Raw genomic sequence first — 18,785 nt, forward strand, 5'->3', positions numbered from 1 at the left:
TCAGTTTTCGAGTTTTTGGTTAAATTTTCGTTATCTACTTAAATTTTTGGGATGTCAGGTAAAGACTCTTAATATGTAGGATTCTACAGTTACTAAGTGAATATTATGAATATTTATTGATACATTTCTGAAGTAAAAATTCTGATTTAAATGATTGTTCGAAGTTAAAGTCGGATTGTTATAAATATCTTCATTATTTTAAGTGATTTTAGGAATTTTTGCCTTCAGGTTTCGTCTATCGATTTTATCCATTCATTTGTATTTCCTAACCCAAAACTGCTTAAATCGATTTCGATTTAAGAATTTTTGATCTGTGGTTCTACCAATAAATGATGAAATCGGTTCAATGACCTATTGGTGAGCATTTTTAAAAAAGGTGCAGGAACCGATTTTGAATTTTTGATTGTAAATCAATTGCAAAACGAATTACATGGTATATTATTTGCGGTTGAAGTCCTCAGCTTTTTTCCTATGGGTTTTAGAGAAACACAGTTAAGAATACACTGCCATAGTAGAGCAGGGGATCCTGTTGTATACCTATTACAATTTTCTTTTGAAAGTCTCTTTAATGTCGACTTCTTTTATTCTCAAAAACCTTTAAAAATTGTTAACCGCAAGCTGAAAAATTTTCTCCGATTTCCCGTTCAATAAATAAGAATTTCAACATTCCATGAAATTTAAAACCATTTTCAGATTTGTTTTAAATAAATCCTATTAAAATCATCTAAATTTCATTTTGTTGGTAATTTGATATTTTCTTTAGCATTTACAAATTGATACTGCTCGCCGCCTGTTCTATTTATTTAGGCATGTCCTCAAATACAATATTTGTCCAAAGGATTCCGTCGACGGTAGCTAATGGAAGCTAATTTAAAAATTTGTACAAAAAGGCTAGACATTTTATTTGTTTGTGATTTGTTCTAATTCGATTTAAACTTAGATTTAGGAAGACATTTGTCGTTCAAGATGTTCCGTTTTATTTTAAAAACTCACACACACTCTCACATGTTTAAATATTTGTTTTTGGTATTTGCTTTAAAATGGCAAGACAAATAAAAGAGACAGGATGTCACGGGAAATGTCAACTTCTGTAAGAAAAAGGTAGCATCTTAGACTAATCGTTGAATAAACATCCTTTCCCAAAAAGGGATAAGGTAAGAGGCTCTTTTAAGGTTAAGAATGAAATATATTTTAATATTTTTCCAGTGGAAATTTCCCTACCCCACAAGTTTATTTTGGCTTAAAATCCATCTCAAAATTATTCTCCACCCATCTCAAAAAAAAATTCCCATTTATAAATATCCCTATCATGTTGCATGCCTCATATTGGTATTTTACAAAGATTTATTACCATAACTGCTGGCATTATCTCCTCAAATATGTTCACAGTTTGTTTGTTTCCCCTCCTCCCCACACTTGATATCATATCATAACATTAATTGACTTCTTTGATCTTGAAATCTTAATAAATTTGTCTCATTATTTGTTGTTACAAAAGAATTTCTTGTCTCTAGTTTTATAATCCAAAACCGATCCAGAATTTGACATTTTATATTGATCATTTATGGTTAAGATTAATGGCATGATGATTTTTCACAGATTCCCAAAAGAGCAAAGGGTGAGAAATCTCCACATTATGCCTGTGATTTGTGTGCCTTCGTGTGTGTGTATGTATGTGTAGCTGCTGTACACAATGTTTAGATGATTTCGAATGTAAAGTGGTCGTCTCTTGATAACTGACAAACTGAACTTGAGATCATAAATTACAATTGCTCCTTATATTCCCCTCGGCCCAGCAAAAAAAGACAGATAAACGGGTTGTGTCAACACATTTTCCAAAAGCTGAGAAGTAAATATAAATTTTAAAACAGAACTGCCTCTTTTCTAAAATTGTGGGGGGAAATAATTTATGTTACTGTGACCGGGGAAGTACGCCCATTGACCGCGATTCTAACAAAGTATTGGAAGAGAAGGAATTTGGCGTACTGGGAGAATTACATGGAGAAATCACATACAATATGATTTGATACTTATACTTAAAGTGAATACTTGATACTTGACCTTAGAGTGAAGTATCGAATCTAAGTGCTTTTTTCTATATCTCAGGACTTTTTACATTTATGGATTTTTGCTATTTAATTCTACCTATTTTTTAAATATTTCAAAGGCAAGTTACAAAAAACTGACTTGCATTTGAAATATTTAAAAAAAAGGTCGAATTAAATAGCAAAAAACCGAAAATGTAAAAAAGTAATGTTTTTACAATATACAAAGCTCTGATATTCTCCTTAAAAAATATGTTAACAAAATATATTGGTGAAAAGCTTATGTTGAAACCTCTGTAATAAAATTACAAACACATTTCGAAACAATGAATTATTAATTGCCCAACTTTTGGTGATATCTCCAGAATTTGATCAGATATATCAATATAATTACATTATCATTAAGCTCATAGGTTTGTATTTGAAGGACCTTTCTTATTTGATCGGGATATTTTCACTTTTTTACCATCTATTCTCTCTAGAAAATGTTGAAAATGATGAAAGGTAATTTTAGTAAAATTTTAAGTAACTCTGCTTTTTTGGCCATATTTCTGGTATTTCTTTAGTTATTTTTATAAAACTTCAATTTATTTAAGGCTGAGGAATGTTTTAAACAATAGCTGAGATTTTTTTAAATATATCGCTATTACAAGCATAGTTATAGCCGAAAAAATATAATAAAACACAATTATCCCAATTTGGGCAATTTATAACTTTTACATACTTTATACTATATCTCTGGTATTTGATGAGTTATGTCAACTAAATTTAGCGGATATAAAGTAAGATATCTTCTCTTCAAAATTTGAAATATATCATTAAAATATGTAAGATATTTAAAAATTATAGTATTCGGAATACAATTGTTGAAAAATGTCAATATTTTGGAGATTTTAAGCACTTGCTTTATTTTGCCTATATCTCTAGTATTTAATTGGATATTTAGCCATTTTCCTTTTATTTGAGCCAAATACATTGGCTTGTAAACTCAAAAAATTTTATAGATATAACTCTTTTACTTTTAAAGTTATAGACTTTGGAAAACGTAGCAACGCAAATCTCAAACATTTCATAATTGTTTATTCTTGCTTTCTTTTCGTAATATCTCCGCTATTTTATCAGTTACATAAAAATAACATTTACTATAATTCATCTGATGTCCCTGCTTTATAAATCAAGAAAATTATATAAGATATATGAATATTTTTCATTGTTATGATCCTTACAAACCGATTACGGAGAAATACTTGAAATTTGCTGGATTTTGGGGACCACTACACTTTAGGCCATATCTTAGGTATTTCGTTAGATATTACAATCAAAATTATTTCTGTTTAGAGATATGATATCCATTTCTCAAAAATAATGAATCATAAATATGGCAAATATTGATCTTTACAAAAAATATTACAAAAATGGAAGTCATGAAAAAATGTTTAAGTTCATAGTTTTTGTTATAACTCGTGAATTTGTTCAGCTATATGAATATTATATATATTGCATATAAAAACTATTTGTTCTTTCTTACAACAAAAAATTATTATTTATATAATCTATTTAGTATAACAAAATATGTATCGTTTTGAAAACATTAACAAAAAGTTTATAAAAATTCGTCTATTTTCAATATTGGCTTTCTTTTGGCCATATCTCTGGTATTTGCTTATATATTACATTTAGTTCTTTTTGGTTTATGACTCACAAATCTTCGTTTGTAAAATGATGTTATTTTACTTAAAAAAAATGATTATATCAAAAGTTGTGGTCTAAGGAATGGCATTACGAAACAAATTCGAAGTAATATAAAATATTGTACTCTTCTAATTTTTGATCATATCTCTGGTATTTAGTTAGATATATTCAAACGACTTATATTATTTTTGAAAGCCGATACCATGCATCAAAAATTCAAGTTATTGCTGTGAAATATTTTAATTATTTCAAAAGTTATGGCTCCTCAAATTACAGTACTTAAAAATCTTTACAAATTGTACATTGTAAGTAACAATGCTATTTACAGCATATCTTGAGAATTTGGTTAGATATTTAAACAAAACTTGGCGTTATTAATAGAATGGAATGTCTTCTTTCGAAAAATATAACAAATTGATCAACATATGTCTGTTATTTGTAAATAATGGATCCTGAAATGGAATTGTGCAAAAAATACAATTACTTGTTGGTTCTCGTTATTTTTATTATTTTGTTCATATCTCTGGCATTTTAGTAGATATCTTCACTCGGTTCAATTTAATTTAAAGACTGGATCATCTACTTTTGATATTAAATTTGGAATAGAGGGCCATCGTTGATACTTTAAAAGCTATCTTTGACTGAAAATCATTACCTACAAATAAAACTGTAGGAAATTGTTTTACTCTTTACACTAGAGCCCCGATTTGCGTCATTTCGATTGGAATCGTTTTCTAAAAACTATCAAGATTTTAACATTTGTTTATTTCTTTTGAAAAAATCCCCCAATGTATTACATTTTAGTGCATTTTCTTTAAAGAAAATGTGATTTGCATCTCCTTACTCCGATGCCTATTAACAAGGCAAGTTGGGGCTCTAGTGTATTTTAAATTATAAATTAATACAAATTTAGCAAAATTTCTTCTTAAACATTTTGTGCTTAAAAAAAAAATGTTTCATTCAAGTTTCTCACTTTTCATCTCACTTTCTGTATAATGTGACAAGTTAGCAGTTTTCTTGATCTCTTGGTGATCTACAAATTGAATGAATTGCTTTCGAAAATATTTTAAGTTATTTTCTTTTGTTTTGCTTTTTTCACATATTTTTTTCCTGTTCACTATTAAACATTTTTTTCCGAAAATAAGATAGATTTTCTTGCCTCTACGCTGAGTTCATTAAAATAAATCTCAGCATTTGTTACTTTGTTTTGGAATTCCCTGTAGCGTTGGGCTGGCTGGCTGGACTGGTTTATTGCTGTTGGTGATCGCACAAATCCATTATTTATCCCATTGCAGCAATATCTCAATTCTGAAATAATTAACGATGTAAAGATTACAAATGTCAAACATAATGTCAACTTGAATTTAAATGTTAAATTTCATTACATTTGTTTTATTTGCCTGTGATTCTGGCATTCTTTTTTACGCCTGGCCGGTAGTTGGCCACACATAAATCCAGGGTGTTGTACGAGTTGTTGTTCTTGTTGTTATGAGATTTTCCCTTATGGTAGAGGAAAACAAGAATGAATGACTCTGTGACTGCTTGCTTGGCTGGATGACGAATACCCTACTAAGTACTCTATTATGTTTGGCTTAGCAGCTCCCCGTGGCCTGTCAGCAAAAATGTTGCGTATGTTTCCAATTTGTATTTTACATGTCAGATGTGTGCTCGGGTGTGTGTGGGTCTATGCGAAGAAAATCATCACGGATTGTAAATGGGATTTATGGAAAGAAATTGCGAATGCGACTATTTTTTTTGGTTGCTCTCACTTTTTTCTGGTTTCTGCAAAAAAATTACGTGATTTCGTTGTGTGAAAAGATGCAAAGAAAATCCATCACAGCCATCGCCGGCACTGTTCTCAGCTTGATAATGAAATTCATTGTAGAAGCAGGCAGGCAGTGCTGCTGGTGGTGGTGGTGAAAATCCTTGCAATTACTTTAGGATTATAGCCAAATATTTGTGGTCTATTTACGGGTGATTTGTGTTTGAGTTTTACGTGATTTCACGTTGCTTTGCGTTTGGAGCATTTTTAGGGGTATTTTTGTCGTTGTCGTTGTTGTTGTTGCAATTCTATTGTTAAACGTTTTGTGTGCCAGCAAGGACTTGCGCATTATTTCTGGCGCCATAAAAATTAAACAGAACAACAGGAATTTTGTGTTTTTTTTTTTTTTTTCTAAAATGATGGGAAATTTTTTATAAAAAAAAATGTGGAAACAAGGGCAATTGATTCAAAATCGTCAACAAAAAATAATTCTTATTTCACTCGATATTTTCTAAACTAAAAAACTCTTTGAAATGTTTAAAAAGGAATGAGGATAAGAATTAGATCCGAGAAAAAGCGAATCGATTTTAAACATAATTTTAAAGAAACGTCTGAAGCTAGAATCTTTATATTTTGAACAAGGATCAGTGTTGGTCAGTCTTCTTCGAAATTTCAAAAATGATTTCCTTTAAGATACAAAAAAAAAATCTCAACAAACTCAAATCATACTCAAAACCCATTCCCTCTTAAAAAATTGGAAAAAGATTTTTTTCAAAAAAAGTTTCAAAAATCAATACTCATTTCCTCCGATTTTATCTAAGTCCATTTTTTTTAATATTTTCAAAGAGATTAATAATATATAAAAAATCAAAGAAAATTTTTTGTAACCTGGTGTTGGAAATAGTAAAATGTTTTCATACTTCCAAAAATTCGACATGGACCCCAAACACAACCTCATCTCCTACCTCGCTCTACCCAAAAAAATCCGAGTTTTTACCGAAGCACTTTTGTTGGATTCTGCGTATTGTCATTCGGCAATGTGACAAACAAATGAAGGGGAAACGATTGACACACGACCATCAACTCTATTATTCACAAGAATGTCGGAAAGTGTGCAGAGGGGAGGGGGGAAAAGGGGAGGAGGTTATGCTCTGTGATGAATACGATGGGGTGGGAGAGATATTTGAGTTTATCATTCTGTTGTTGTTTTTCTTCTACGCTCATCTACTTATATCACCATCATAAAATATAATCGCTAACAGACTTGCCAGAGATAATCATTACTTGAATTTATGGTTTTCACATTTTTCGGCTGCTGTGACAATGAGTTTGAGTTTTTATTTAGTGGCCGATTTAACTAGGACATGTTGTGCTTGTTAGCACTCTCAGCGGGATATTAAGAATTTAGATAATTTGTAAACAAACTGGTTATTTGGATTTTTATGGATAATACGGAGAATCTTTTAAGGATATAAAGCTACAAGTTGTTTAAATTTGAAAGCACTGTCATGAAATGAAAATTAAGTAAGGAAAATTTATTTTTATATGTTTGGGTCCCAAATATTATAATGGGTTCTTCTAACAGAGATTCCATGTCCCCCACTTTAAGAACAGGCCAAGGTCTTTCTGCAACATATCATTCCAATTAAAATAATAATAAGAATTATTTATGTCTTCAATAACTTTTTTTTTAATTGTTATGTTTTGTTTTCCTTGTTTTAACAAGCGGAACTGAGAAAAGTTTTTTTTCTGACACATATTGATCCATTTAGAGTGATAATAAAAATTATTTTTTTAAATTTTAAATTTATTTTTAATTAAAAAAATAAATGTATTTTTTTTTTTAATTTTTATTTTTTGAAATTTTATTTTGCACTCTTTCCTTACTTTCTGTTCCCTCGATATTTTGCACCGATTGTTTACACCAATTTATTTTCTTCTGATTTTTTTCTAATAATTATTTATTTTGTTTTGTTTACAAAATCTATTATCAGGTATTTATTTATTTCCCGACGTTAATAACTCCACTGATGCTTTAGTTAATGACGGTGTTGCCTGTACGGGCACTTCATCGGCTGGTGCCACTATGGTCACCTCAGGTATGACGATATTTTGCTTTGTGGGTGTGGCAAGGGGTTTATTCACAAATTTTGGGGGAACAAATATATTCTTCTTTTGGTGATGGGGACAATATGTCCTGCACATGTCAAAAATGCACAAAAAATATATAATGACGTAAAAGAGATAATAGTCAAGAAATCTCAAAATAAATTTTGAGATTTTTGAAATTTTTATTTTACCACAATTACGTAAAAGCTACCAATGTTTAAAATTTGAGTTACGAGAAACTGTTTCTCTTCCTTTCACTCACAACTGTCCCGTTTTAACAAGTTTGTTATGCACCATTTGAAATGTAAGTTCCTGGATTTAAAAAAACTGTTCAAACATCGTTGGGCCACAAATGATTTTATCCACCAAATCCTGGTTTGCACTCTTAAAACTCAATTTCTTCTGATTCATATAAACAATATGTCAGTTCTGTTTGCACTTTTTAATATAAGGATATAAGCAATTTTTTCATAATTTTTTTTTATTAATTTGTATGTTTCAATTTTTATTTAGTTTATTTATGTTATTATTTTTTTTTTTTCAATTTTGTAATTATTTTTCCACTAGATTTTGAGCACTCTCTTCCGAACCGGCACCGTTTTGTTTTTGTTGCACTATGGGCTCTTTAATGCCACTCTTCATTTTGTTTATTACGTTAATGTTAATTTGTTGAATTTTTTTCTTCATTTTATTTATTATTTAGATATTTATTCATATTCCTCAGAAGTAAAATCATCGGCGGATTCATTATTACCTATCGGTGTATCATGTAGTGATACATCTGGTACTGGTGTCGTGACAGGTATGGCAATTTTCGGCAAAAATGTTTTCACTTGTAATACTAGCGGTAGTTAATTAAAAAAAATCAAAATATTTGATATTTTAAAAATCAAAAAATTGCGAGAATATTTGAAACGGCAAAGCAAAAAATGTTACATGACCTACTCCATCTGGATGAAGTTTAACATTAAGCGCAAACGATTTGATTTTCAAATGGAAACGAAATGAAAATCGAACAAGCCATTCAAAAGTTCGAAGTAAGAGAAATTATGTGGGAAGCCTTCAAAAGGGCAGTTGAAAGTTCCTATAATGTTCACAAGATTTTTAAAATCCTTGATTTTTTTATATTTTCAATAAGTTTTTAATTTTTTTTTTTGCACAATTTTTTTACTCTGCACCTTAGTATTGTTGGTTTTTGTATTTATATTTTGTTAAAAAATTTTAATTTGTTTTTCAAATTATTTTTCCACGTTCCATTAGATATCTATACCTTTCCGTCCGATGTGAAATCCGTACCGGTTTCCATAGTAACGGACGTTGTCTCATCGAATCTTGGCCATTCATCAGGTATGATCGATTCTCTATCCACTGCACTCCACTTGTTTGCGGCTTCAGATTTTCTGAGATGAAGTTCGTGAAAAAAAAATGCAACGTTGTTAGCTATTGAAGATTTGGTAATAGAAAATTATTCACTCAAAATTGTTGGTGTTCAAAAAAAAAAAACTTTTTAGAGGATAAGAAGATAGCTACCTAAAAAAAACTGAGAGAGTGAGAGAGAAAGAGAGAATGTTATCTACGTCATTGAAATAACTTATAAATATTATCCACGTTATTGAAATAACGTATAAATATTATCCACGTTATTGAAATAACGTATAAATATTATCCGCTTTTTTGAAATAAGGTAAAATTATTATCCACGTTATTGAAATAACGTATAAATAATATCCACGTTGTTGAAATAACGTGTAAATATTATCCACGCTATTGAAATAACATAGAAATAATATCCACGTTATTTAAATAACGTAGAAACAGCATTCACTTTATTGGATTAACGTATTTAAAATAACGTAAAATTATTATCCAAGTTATTGAAACAACGTAGAAACATTATCCACGTTTCTGAAATGCCTGCGAAATCGGTTTTAAAAAATGTTCCGGTTTCCTTCTAAATGGTTGTTATCTATAGCAAGTTTTTAATTCCAAATTAGAATAAAACTTTGAAAAGCACCTAAGCTCGGCCGGGTCGAACTTTTTTCATACCCTGCACCATTTAAAAGGTACTTCCAAATTTTAAAAAATCCCCTGAAAATTTCCCTATAATTCTAAAAATTCCCAATATCAGGTATAACGGTTATATGGATCTATACGAAAACGTGGTCTTTTTTCAGCCAAGAGAAGCTGGTGCCTATTATGAACTTCAAAGTTTGACATAATAATGAAAAAGCACCTAAGCTCGGCTAGGTCGAACTTTTTTATACCCTCTACCCCTCAACCATTCGAAGGGAACTTGAGAAATGTAAAAAAATCTGTTGAAAATGTACCAATAATTTTAAAAATTCCGAATATCAGATGTTACGGTTATATGGAGCTATACGAAAACGTGGTCTTTTGCAGTCAAGTATCTGCCAGAGAAGCTGGCGCCTATTACCAACTTCAAATACCAAGTTTGACATAATAATGAAAAAGCACCTAAGCTCGGCTAGGTCGAACTTTTTTATACCCTCTACCCCTCAACCATTCGAAGGGAACTTGCAAAATGTAAAAAAAATCCGCTGAAAATGTAGCTATAATTTTAAAAATTCCGAATATCAGATGTTACGGTTATATAGAGCTATACGAAAACGTGGTCTTTTTCAGCCAAGTATCTGCCAGAGAAGCTGGTGCCTATTACGAACTTCGAATACAAAGTTTGACATAATAATGAAAAAGCACCTAGGCTCGGCCGGGTCGATTTTTTTAAATTGTCTACCCCTCTACCATTCGAGGGGAACTAGCAAAATGTAAAAGAACCGCTGAAAATTTGGCTATAATTTTAAAAATTCCGAATGTCAGATGTTACGGTTATATGGAGCTATACGAAAACGTGGTCTTTTACAGTCAAGTATCTGCCAGAGAAACTGGCGCCTATTACCAACTTCAGATACCAAGTTTGACATAATTCTGTTGAAAAATGTGGCTAATATTATCAAAATACCGAATATTTATGAGGGTTTGGACCTGTACAGGAAATTTTCTGTCCAGGGAGGTAGTACCCATTACGAACTCTAAATATCAAATTTTAAGCAATTCCGATAAAAACTCTTTAGTCACAGTCATCAAAATACCGAATATCTGGGTCTCTGTTTCCTACATCCTGGGAACACATACTCCAAACTTACAGCAAATTTTGCTGGAAATTGTGACTAAAACACCAAATAACCTTAAATCTACCGGGAACAGTTAATTATATGGGGCCTATACCAAAACATGGACCGGCATAGCTCATTTTCAATACCAGTATTGCGATTCTCTAATTCATTTTTGAGTTAGTTGAGATTTATCTCTCTCTCTCTGTCTCTCTCTCTCTCTCTCTCAATCGAATGACAAACAACATTAAATGTTTTCCACCTTATCCAGTTATGTATCTAGAAACCTTTACCCTATTGGAATGAAATGAAAGATCTATTCTTGTTATCCAATTAGGTTCTCAAAAACTATATATTTAAGTTATTGCCTATTTTGAGTGAATATTTTCCATAGATTTAGCTGGTGTTGGTAAATTTTGTGTTTTACAGAGTATTCAGAAAGAGAGTGACAGAGAAAATATCCCCTCACAATCACTCTCTTTTTTTCGAATAAAAATGTGTCTTTTCTCTCTCGAATCCCCACCAATTTCGTTCTGCACAATTTAGTATTTAGTTTTGAGATTACACTGCACTGTCAAAGTATTGCACAATTTGTCATTTACTGTTTACGTTTCTTTGGTTTTAATTTTTTTTTTCCATTTAATTTTTCATTTTCACGAAAATTCCTCAGATCTTTATACATTTCCCTCATCGTCTGAGGTTAAGACCACACCGACAACGACCCTGGTCAATGAAGGTGGGTCATGCAATGACACAGCGTCGTCAGGAAATGGAAATAATGGCAATAATGTTACAGGTATGATGTTCCGTGTCCAAAAACATTGGCAGGTTCACTGAGGTGTTGGTGTAAAATGCACAAAGATGTATTTAGATTTTTTTTGATTATTATTGGAAAACACATAAAAATAAGGGCCTTTTTAACTGCAAGAAAAAATGTTTTTCTATTTTGCTGACGCATAAAGCCATAACTATTTTATGTAGTACATTTGATTTTAAGTTTTAATTATTGTTCTTTCTTTCCCTCCTTATCTTATTTATATTCATAGATATCTACACATTTTCCTCTGATGTTAATGCCTCCACAGAAGGTATGCTCTCTGATGGCTCCAATAATGGATCAAGTGGAACCGGTGCTGGAGGTAGGGATCTTGTGGGTTCATTATCGATCTCGGTTGGAGTGGTCACGTTGGTCATCTGCTAACGTTTCCTTTGCAACGTTAATGTCTCTTACATTGGCTTCATTAGGTTTTTCTTCATTAGCTATGGGGTCGATGGGTGTTTTAGGTTCTGGTATTTCTGTATTTATGTTGTGTATTTTATTAGCTGGTTATGCGGTTTTGGATGTTTTAGCATCTGATTATTTAGTCATTGTTGTATTTGTTGTATCCATTCCTGTAGTTATATTTGCTGTATTTGTGTTATCCATTCCTGTAGTTATATTTGCTGCTGGATTCGGTTTTGGTTGTCCATAATGTGTAATGGTTACATTGCAATTACGATGGATTTCTGCAATGAAACCCAAATTCAGAATATTAGCACAAATTTTAAGGATATATATTTTCTTGAAGTCTACAGGTAAGCCTCTCACTAATGGTCACATTTTTTTGTTTTTAATTACCATCACTTATTTTAAAAATTGTTATAAATTTAATGCCATTAGCGAAAGGTTTCCCTGTATTTATCGCATGTAGTTGTTGTCTTTGGGTTAATTTTGCACATAAAAAATTATCATTGCTGCACTTGCACAAGCTTTGTAGGGAAAATGTCTAAGTTTTGCAAAGTTTTTCTTACCATGTTTTTGATTTGGTTTATTATTTTTATTATAATCATCATCGTCATCATCGAGTTCGTCATATAACAAAATTGAAAGAAAATCATAAAGTAAAGAACTTAACTGAAATGAAAAAAAAAAATAATAATTCTCTTGAAAAACAACAAGCGTAAAGGCGACTCTTTCAACAACGAGAGAATTAGCCAGAATCTATTATGGAATTATGTTCTTAAAACTTTAGAAGTTCCCAGGAACTGAGAATTTTAAAAGCTCTTGGTTTCTGAGTGAATAAAATTGTTTTTTTTTTAACTTTTAGTAATTAAAACTTATATTTAATAATCTATTGCTTTGATTCACATCACGCCTAAAGGTATGCAACAAATTTTTCCAACTCGGCATTCAATGAAGATAATGGGTAAAAATCAGTCTAAATTTGGAAAAAGTAACATTTATACTTAGATCCAATGGCAATTGAACACCAATATGCCCAAAGTGAGGTCTAGGCGATGTGCTGGCCTTGTTCCGATAAATTTGTAGAGATTTTACTCAAACAAAACAACAAATTTTTCATTGAACTTTTCTCAAAATTGATTTGAAATCAAATTAGGCTACTTCGAAGTAAAATGCTTTATTTTATTTGATTGAATTTGGATTCCACTTAAATTGCAAACCTTTTATTAATTTTTACAATTTATTTTCAAATAAAAAAAATTAATTAATTAATTTTCTTACACTGCTCCCTGCTTTCTCTAAACTATTTGATGGCGGTACAACACTTCCATGACACACTCTTGTAAAATGAAACACAAGACACATGAAAATTAAATAATTTTTCAACATTTCGCCAAAATGCACTTTGTTGCAGGCCAAAAAGTAGCACGGCACGTTCTGAAACTATTTCAAGCTTCACATCAGTCTCTTATATTTATACCATTTGGACAGAAAAAATAGTCTGCGTTAAACGTGTTCAAACGTTAATTGTTGCACTTGTAAAGCTATATATTTTCAGGTGCACACAATATATTCGATACATTTATTATGCTGCTTAAAATGGTAATTAAGAATAATGTATGTATGTATGTATGTCATACAGAAGTTTTCGTTAAGTGACATAGAATTACGCTACGAAACAAGTGGAAGCAAAATTTTGAGTAAAGTGAATACTAAAGAGGTTTCTATGTCCGTGAATTAAAAAGGGAAGTTACACAACGAAAGGTGAATAAATATCGGACCAATAGATATATGGGAAAGAACTCCATCCAATTTTGGCTGATATTACAAACAGGTTGAGCAATATTACCATGAAATCGAATAAAGATATATATGGCAGCTATAACTATAGGTAAACAGATGTTGATAAAATTTGGCAGTGGTATTTCCGAGCTGTATGATATATCTTGTTGTGGAGTACATATTGTGAATGTGAGTGACCTAAACACTAAATAGGTTGAAACATATATATATATAGGAGCTATAGCTATATCTGAAGCGATTTTCATCAAATTTGAATTACTTGCTTCTATGATGAATTAGGTTGGATGTGCGGAAATATATCCTTCTTGGACCAATATTACACATACAGGCTGAGATAAAAAACTGCAACAAAGTCAAAGGCCATAATTTTTACATTTAAAAAAAAAAATTATAGAATGAAAGCCAAAAATGTCGGCAGTAGCAACAAATTTAAGAATAAGTTTGGATTTGTCCGAATTGGTCACCTTTTGCACGAATTATGGCCTTCAAACGGCCAATGAAACCGGCACACGCTGCCCGAATATTGCTCTGCGTTATTTTGAGGTGATTGACACTTTGGTATTTTTTAGTGCCAACCTTGCTTTCCAAAATACTCCAGACACAATAATCCAACGGATTGGTATCTGGAGATTTTGGTGGCCATTGTGAGCTGGAAATTATGTGAGGCACCTCATTTTGTAACCATTCTTGGGTGGCACGTGCTGAGTCCTGTTGGAATGTCCAAGGTCTGCGGCAAAAATGTTTGCGTATCCAAGGCTTTAATATATCCTCCAGAATATTTTCGCGATAATATTCGGTATTTATTCTGATGCCGATACGAGCGGAGATGGTCGATTAATACGAGCGGAGAGCGACCATCGGCTGTTATGGCAGACCACACCATCACCATGGCCGGTGCTTGAGTTCTGGTGACCATCCGAAGGTGCACATTTTTAGCTGACCTCTTTGGCAAGTAAACAGGATCTTTTTGTTTGTTTACAAACTGCTGGACAACGAATATTTTCTCATCGGAGAAAACTAAATTCGGCAGTTCACCACTTTCGGTCAAGCGCAGCAACTCTTTAGCTCTTTTGAGTCTATGTTCTTTCTGTTGCAGTGTAAGTTCTTGCACTTTTTGGAATTTCAATGACTTTACCCCGAGCTCATTTTTCAATATTTACCGAATGGAATATTGCGATATGTTCAGCTCACGAGCCAATTTTCGGCCACTGCGACGCGGGTTTCGATCAAGTCACTTCTTTACTTTTCGAACCATTTCTTCAGATGTTGCTGTTTTCTTCCGTCCACTTCCTTGACATCGTGCTACGCTACCAGTATCACGGTAACGAGCGATGATACGAGACACAAAATATTTACATTTAAATTCTGGAGTGCTCTAACGATAGCCACTTATGGTTTTCCAGCCAAATATAAAGAAATCACACTAACACGCTTGAATTCCATCACGAATAATTTTTTTTCTGGAAAATTCTCACCAAAATGCTTTTATACGCTCGTAAACTATATATAAAGCTGTCACTGGAATAATTTTATCAGCTGTCGTACGAGTGGTTTAGAAATAACCTTAGTCTGAAGTTGGTTGCAGTTTTCTCATCTCTATATATAGGATATATAACTATCTGAAGCGATTTTTGCTTCTACGATAATTTAGGTCGGATGTGTTGAAATACATCCTTCTTGGACGAATATTACCGTATGCTGCCCAATAAAATTGAAATCGGACGAAAATATATATGTATGAAACCTATATCAAAATTCTGGCTAATAGGGTTTGCTTTTGGGCCTATCAAGTGACAAATTCGCATTTTTAGTCCAAATTGGACTTACCACAGTATGTCAATAAATTTTTTATCGATTCTGAATAGATTATGAAATAATTATTTTAAAATGCATACAAATTATGTTTTTTTTCTCCTAAATATTAATAAAAATCAGAAACAAAACATAGCTGTTTGCAAAAAACACAAATGCAACAACACGCGTCATACTTCCACTTGACTTTAGGGAACAATATAATTTCACAACAATAATAACAACCAAAATGACGGAGGCGATGATGATTATGAGTTTTAAGTTTTCACTGGAAGTAGTTAAGACTATTTATTTTTTAATATATATTTTTTTAATTTTATTATTAGTGTTATTGTTATTGTAAAAAGCACAAACCCATGAATGATGCACTTTTAGTTATGGATTTTTTGCCTTTATTGCTGGTTGGTGTTAAGCAAAACTGTTGGTACATAGGCATTTAGTACCCCTACACCCCGCTGACCCCATATTCACTGTGGAATATTAAAATATATATTTGTGGTGTTGTAGTTATACGCTGAAAATATTCATAAGTGTAGAATTGTACAAACATACATACTTTTAAATTTAGCCACATTAAAGTTGAGTTTTTTTTTTATTTTCAAAGCAACCATTGTTATTATTTAACATTTTTGCAAAATTCTATGTAATTACACTTGGGTTTTGGTGGATTTTTTTTTGTTTTCTTAACCCTTTAGCTACCGATGATTTTGGCAATGGCTGTGAAATAAATAACTACAAGGATATTTATAGAAATAAGCATATATATATATATATATATATATATATATATATATATATATATGTATATATATATATATATATATATATATATATATATATATTGTTTAATTTAACAGTTTATGATGCAGTTATATGAAAAAAATTGCAGGAAATAATAATTAATATCCTGCGAACACAAGGCCCAATATTTAGCAAAAAATAAATAAATAAATAAATAAAACACAGTTACTAATAACTCGGAACTTATTAATACCCAAAAAAAATCAGGAATATAGCTCGTTGCACATATTTTCTTAAAAATAAGAAAAAACTCGTTCCAAAAATAAAAAATATTGTCTTTATAAAGTTTTGTCACAATTCTTTCCTTTATAAGATTTCTCATTTCAATGTTTCGAAGAAGAAGAACTTTTGAACATGAGGCCTTCTCAAAGGGAAACAGGATCAGGTGTAGGAAGTCTAATGGAGAAAAAGAAATCAGGATTAACTCAATTTACATGGAAAACTGAATTCAGTTTTTATTATTTTTCCTTGATATATTGGGGCGAATTTATATTTTTTCGGGACTTTCTCATCTCGCCTATAAAAAACTAATTCGCGACATTTATGTTTAATCCCTTAAACCGTCTATACTAACGACAAGTTTAAGGCAAGAGTCATTATTTCCCTTTAAGTCCAACATACTTAAGTACTCTATAAAGGCTCCCCTAAGTTCGTGAAAAGAGACTTTAACGATATCAATCGTTTAAACAGACTCCCTTGAGGTCTTCGGTACAAACTTCTTGTGAGGCCGTTGATTCAAACTTTTGTGAGGTTGTCTGAAATAACTCTCTTACGGCCATCTATAGAAAAAACCTCGAGGCCTACAATATAAACACCCTAGAGAACTACTACTATTGCTCTTCTCAGGTCTTCTAGAGAGATTCCCCTCAGTTCCTCTAGAAAGACTGCTCTCAGCTGATCTAGAAAAACTCCCCTCAGCTCCTCTAGAAAGACTCCCCTTTGTTCGTCTAGAAAACCTCCCCTCAGCTCCTCTAGAAAAACTCCTCTTAGCTCCTCTAGAAAGACTCCGCTTAGTTCAGCTCGTCTGGAAAGTCTCCCCTTAGCTCGTCTAGAAAGACTCCCCTCAGCTCCTCTAGAAAGACTCCCCTCAGCTCGTCTAGAAAACCTCCCCTCAGCTCCTCTAGAAAAATTCCCCTTTCTCCGCTTAGTTCAGCTCGTCTGGAAAGGCTTTCCATCAGCTGGTCTAGTAAGAGTCCCCTCAGCTAGTCTATAAAGACTCCCCTCTCCATCAGCTGGTCTAGGAAGTCCATTGGCGGAAGTGAAATCAATTAAATTCTTCAATTTACAAAGAGAACTGAATTCAGTGTTTATTATTTTTTCTTTCCATCAGCTGTTTTGGAAAGACTCCCCTCAGCTCAACTTCATTCAGCTCTCCTAGCAAGACTCCCTTCAGCTCTTTTGGAAAGACTCAAAATAAATTATCCAGAATGAATCCCTTCAGCTCGTCTAGAAAAACGGCCCTCAGTTTGTCTAGAACTCTCACTTTAGCTATAAAAGACCCATATAAACTCCCGTCTATAAATAATTTTCCTTCTCCTGTCTAAAACTCTCAGCTCCTGCCTATAATGATCACGAACTTACTTGTTCCCATCTAGAGTCTATAAGTCTTCTACTAGCCTCAGTCTATAAACACTTCTCTTAGCTCCCCACTCCCGCTTTCATGTGGAACTGACCAGCTTATATTGACCTATCTTTTAAGATTCGCAAGATTGAATGAATTCCATTTTTCAATTATTATTCTACACATCACAACCTTATTTTTTCCAGGGCAAACAGGATAGATGAAAGGTCAAAGTTTTCCTCCATTTTCTGCACCGCACCTTCTCTCAAAAAAAAAAGAAATTTAAAATATATATATATACCTCTAGCCTCAATAAATTTCAGCTATGCCAAAGGAAATCGTCATTGGTAGCGAAAATGGTTAATTTTGCCAATGCTTTAGTATTTGTTTAATTAGTTTTAGTTCGTAGCTTATGGAGAGATAAAGTTCTCTGATTGTATTTACAAACATATGTACAAGCATACATTTTTTTATTATTTAATTATGTAGTTGCCATAATTTCCGGTTTAAAGTTAATTCGTTTTTTTTTTCTTTTGCCAACCAAAAATATATTGCAGTGTGTTGATGAAGGGTGTTGATCCATCAACAAAAAATAACAACAAAAAAGTGAGGATCATAGCCCCGAAAACACACACACATGCGCACCCATATCTACATATAGAAAATTCGAAAAACTCACCTAATTTTCTTTTTCTTCTCATTTTTTTATTTAATTTTTTTTGGCTCTGCGTTTTAATTTGGTTTTAAACCCTCTTCATACCTCCCCCTACTCCAACGCTGTGTATAAACGAATGATTGAAAACCATATCTGTGCTCGTTGGGTCGGTCTTTCATTCATATTTGTCTG

General features: G+C 32.1%; 2 protein-coding genes across 6 annotated transcripts in view; one reads left to right on the forward strand and one right to left on the reverse strand.

Moving 5' to 3' along the window:
• The window catches only part of LOC131800466 (paired box pox-meso protein-like), a 102,551-nt gene that overhangs the window by 66,486 nt on the left and 17,280 nt on the right, over positions 1-18,785 (forward strand). For 3 of the 5 annotated variants that reach the window (XM_059131989.1, XM_059131990.1, XM_059131991.1), the window contains 5 exons: positions 7,494-7,598; positions 8,312-8,410; positions 8,869-8,955; positions 11,410-11,535; positions 11,786-11,878. In XM_059131989.1, coding sequence (XP_058987972.1) covers positions 7,494-7,598; positions 8,312-8,410; positions 8,869-8,955; positions 11,410-11,535; positions 11,786-11,878 — 510 coding nt within the window. The remainder of the gene's footprint in view (positions 1-7,493; positions 7,599-8,311; positions 8,411-8,868; positions 8,956-11,409; positions 11,536-11,785; positions 11,879-18,785) is intronic. The other 2 variants (XM_059131992.1, XM_059131993.1) reach the window with 1 other exon arrangement.
• Positions 11,564-13,405, reverse strand: LOC131806995 (uncharacterized). The gene is made up of 3 exons (XM_059131994.1): positions 13,243-13,405; positions 12,531-12,633; positions 11,564-12,245 (listed from the first exon to the last, which is right to left on the reverse strand). Exons 1-3 carry the CDS (start codon positions 13,348-13,350, stop codon positions 12,097-12,099), a joined length of 360 nt encoding a protein of 119 aa, XP_058987977.1. The 5' UTR covers positions 13,351-13,405; the 3' UTR covers positions 11,564-12,096.

This window comes from Musca domestica, unplaced genomic scaffold (genome assembly GCF_030504385.1).
Source record: "Musca domestica strain aabys unplaced genomic scaffold, Musca_domestica.polishedcontigs.V.1.1 92, whole genome shotgun sequence".
Taxonomy (NCBI): domain Eukaryota; kingdom Metazoa; phylum Arthropoda; class Insecta; order Diptera; family Muscidae; genus Musca; species Musca domestica.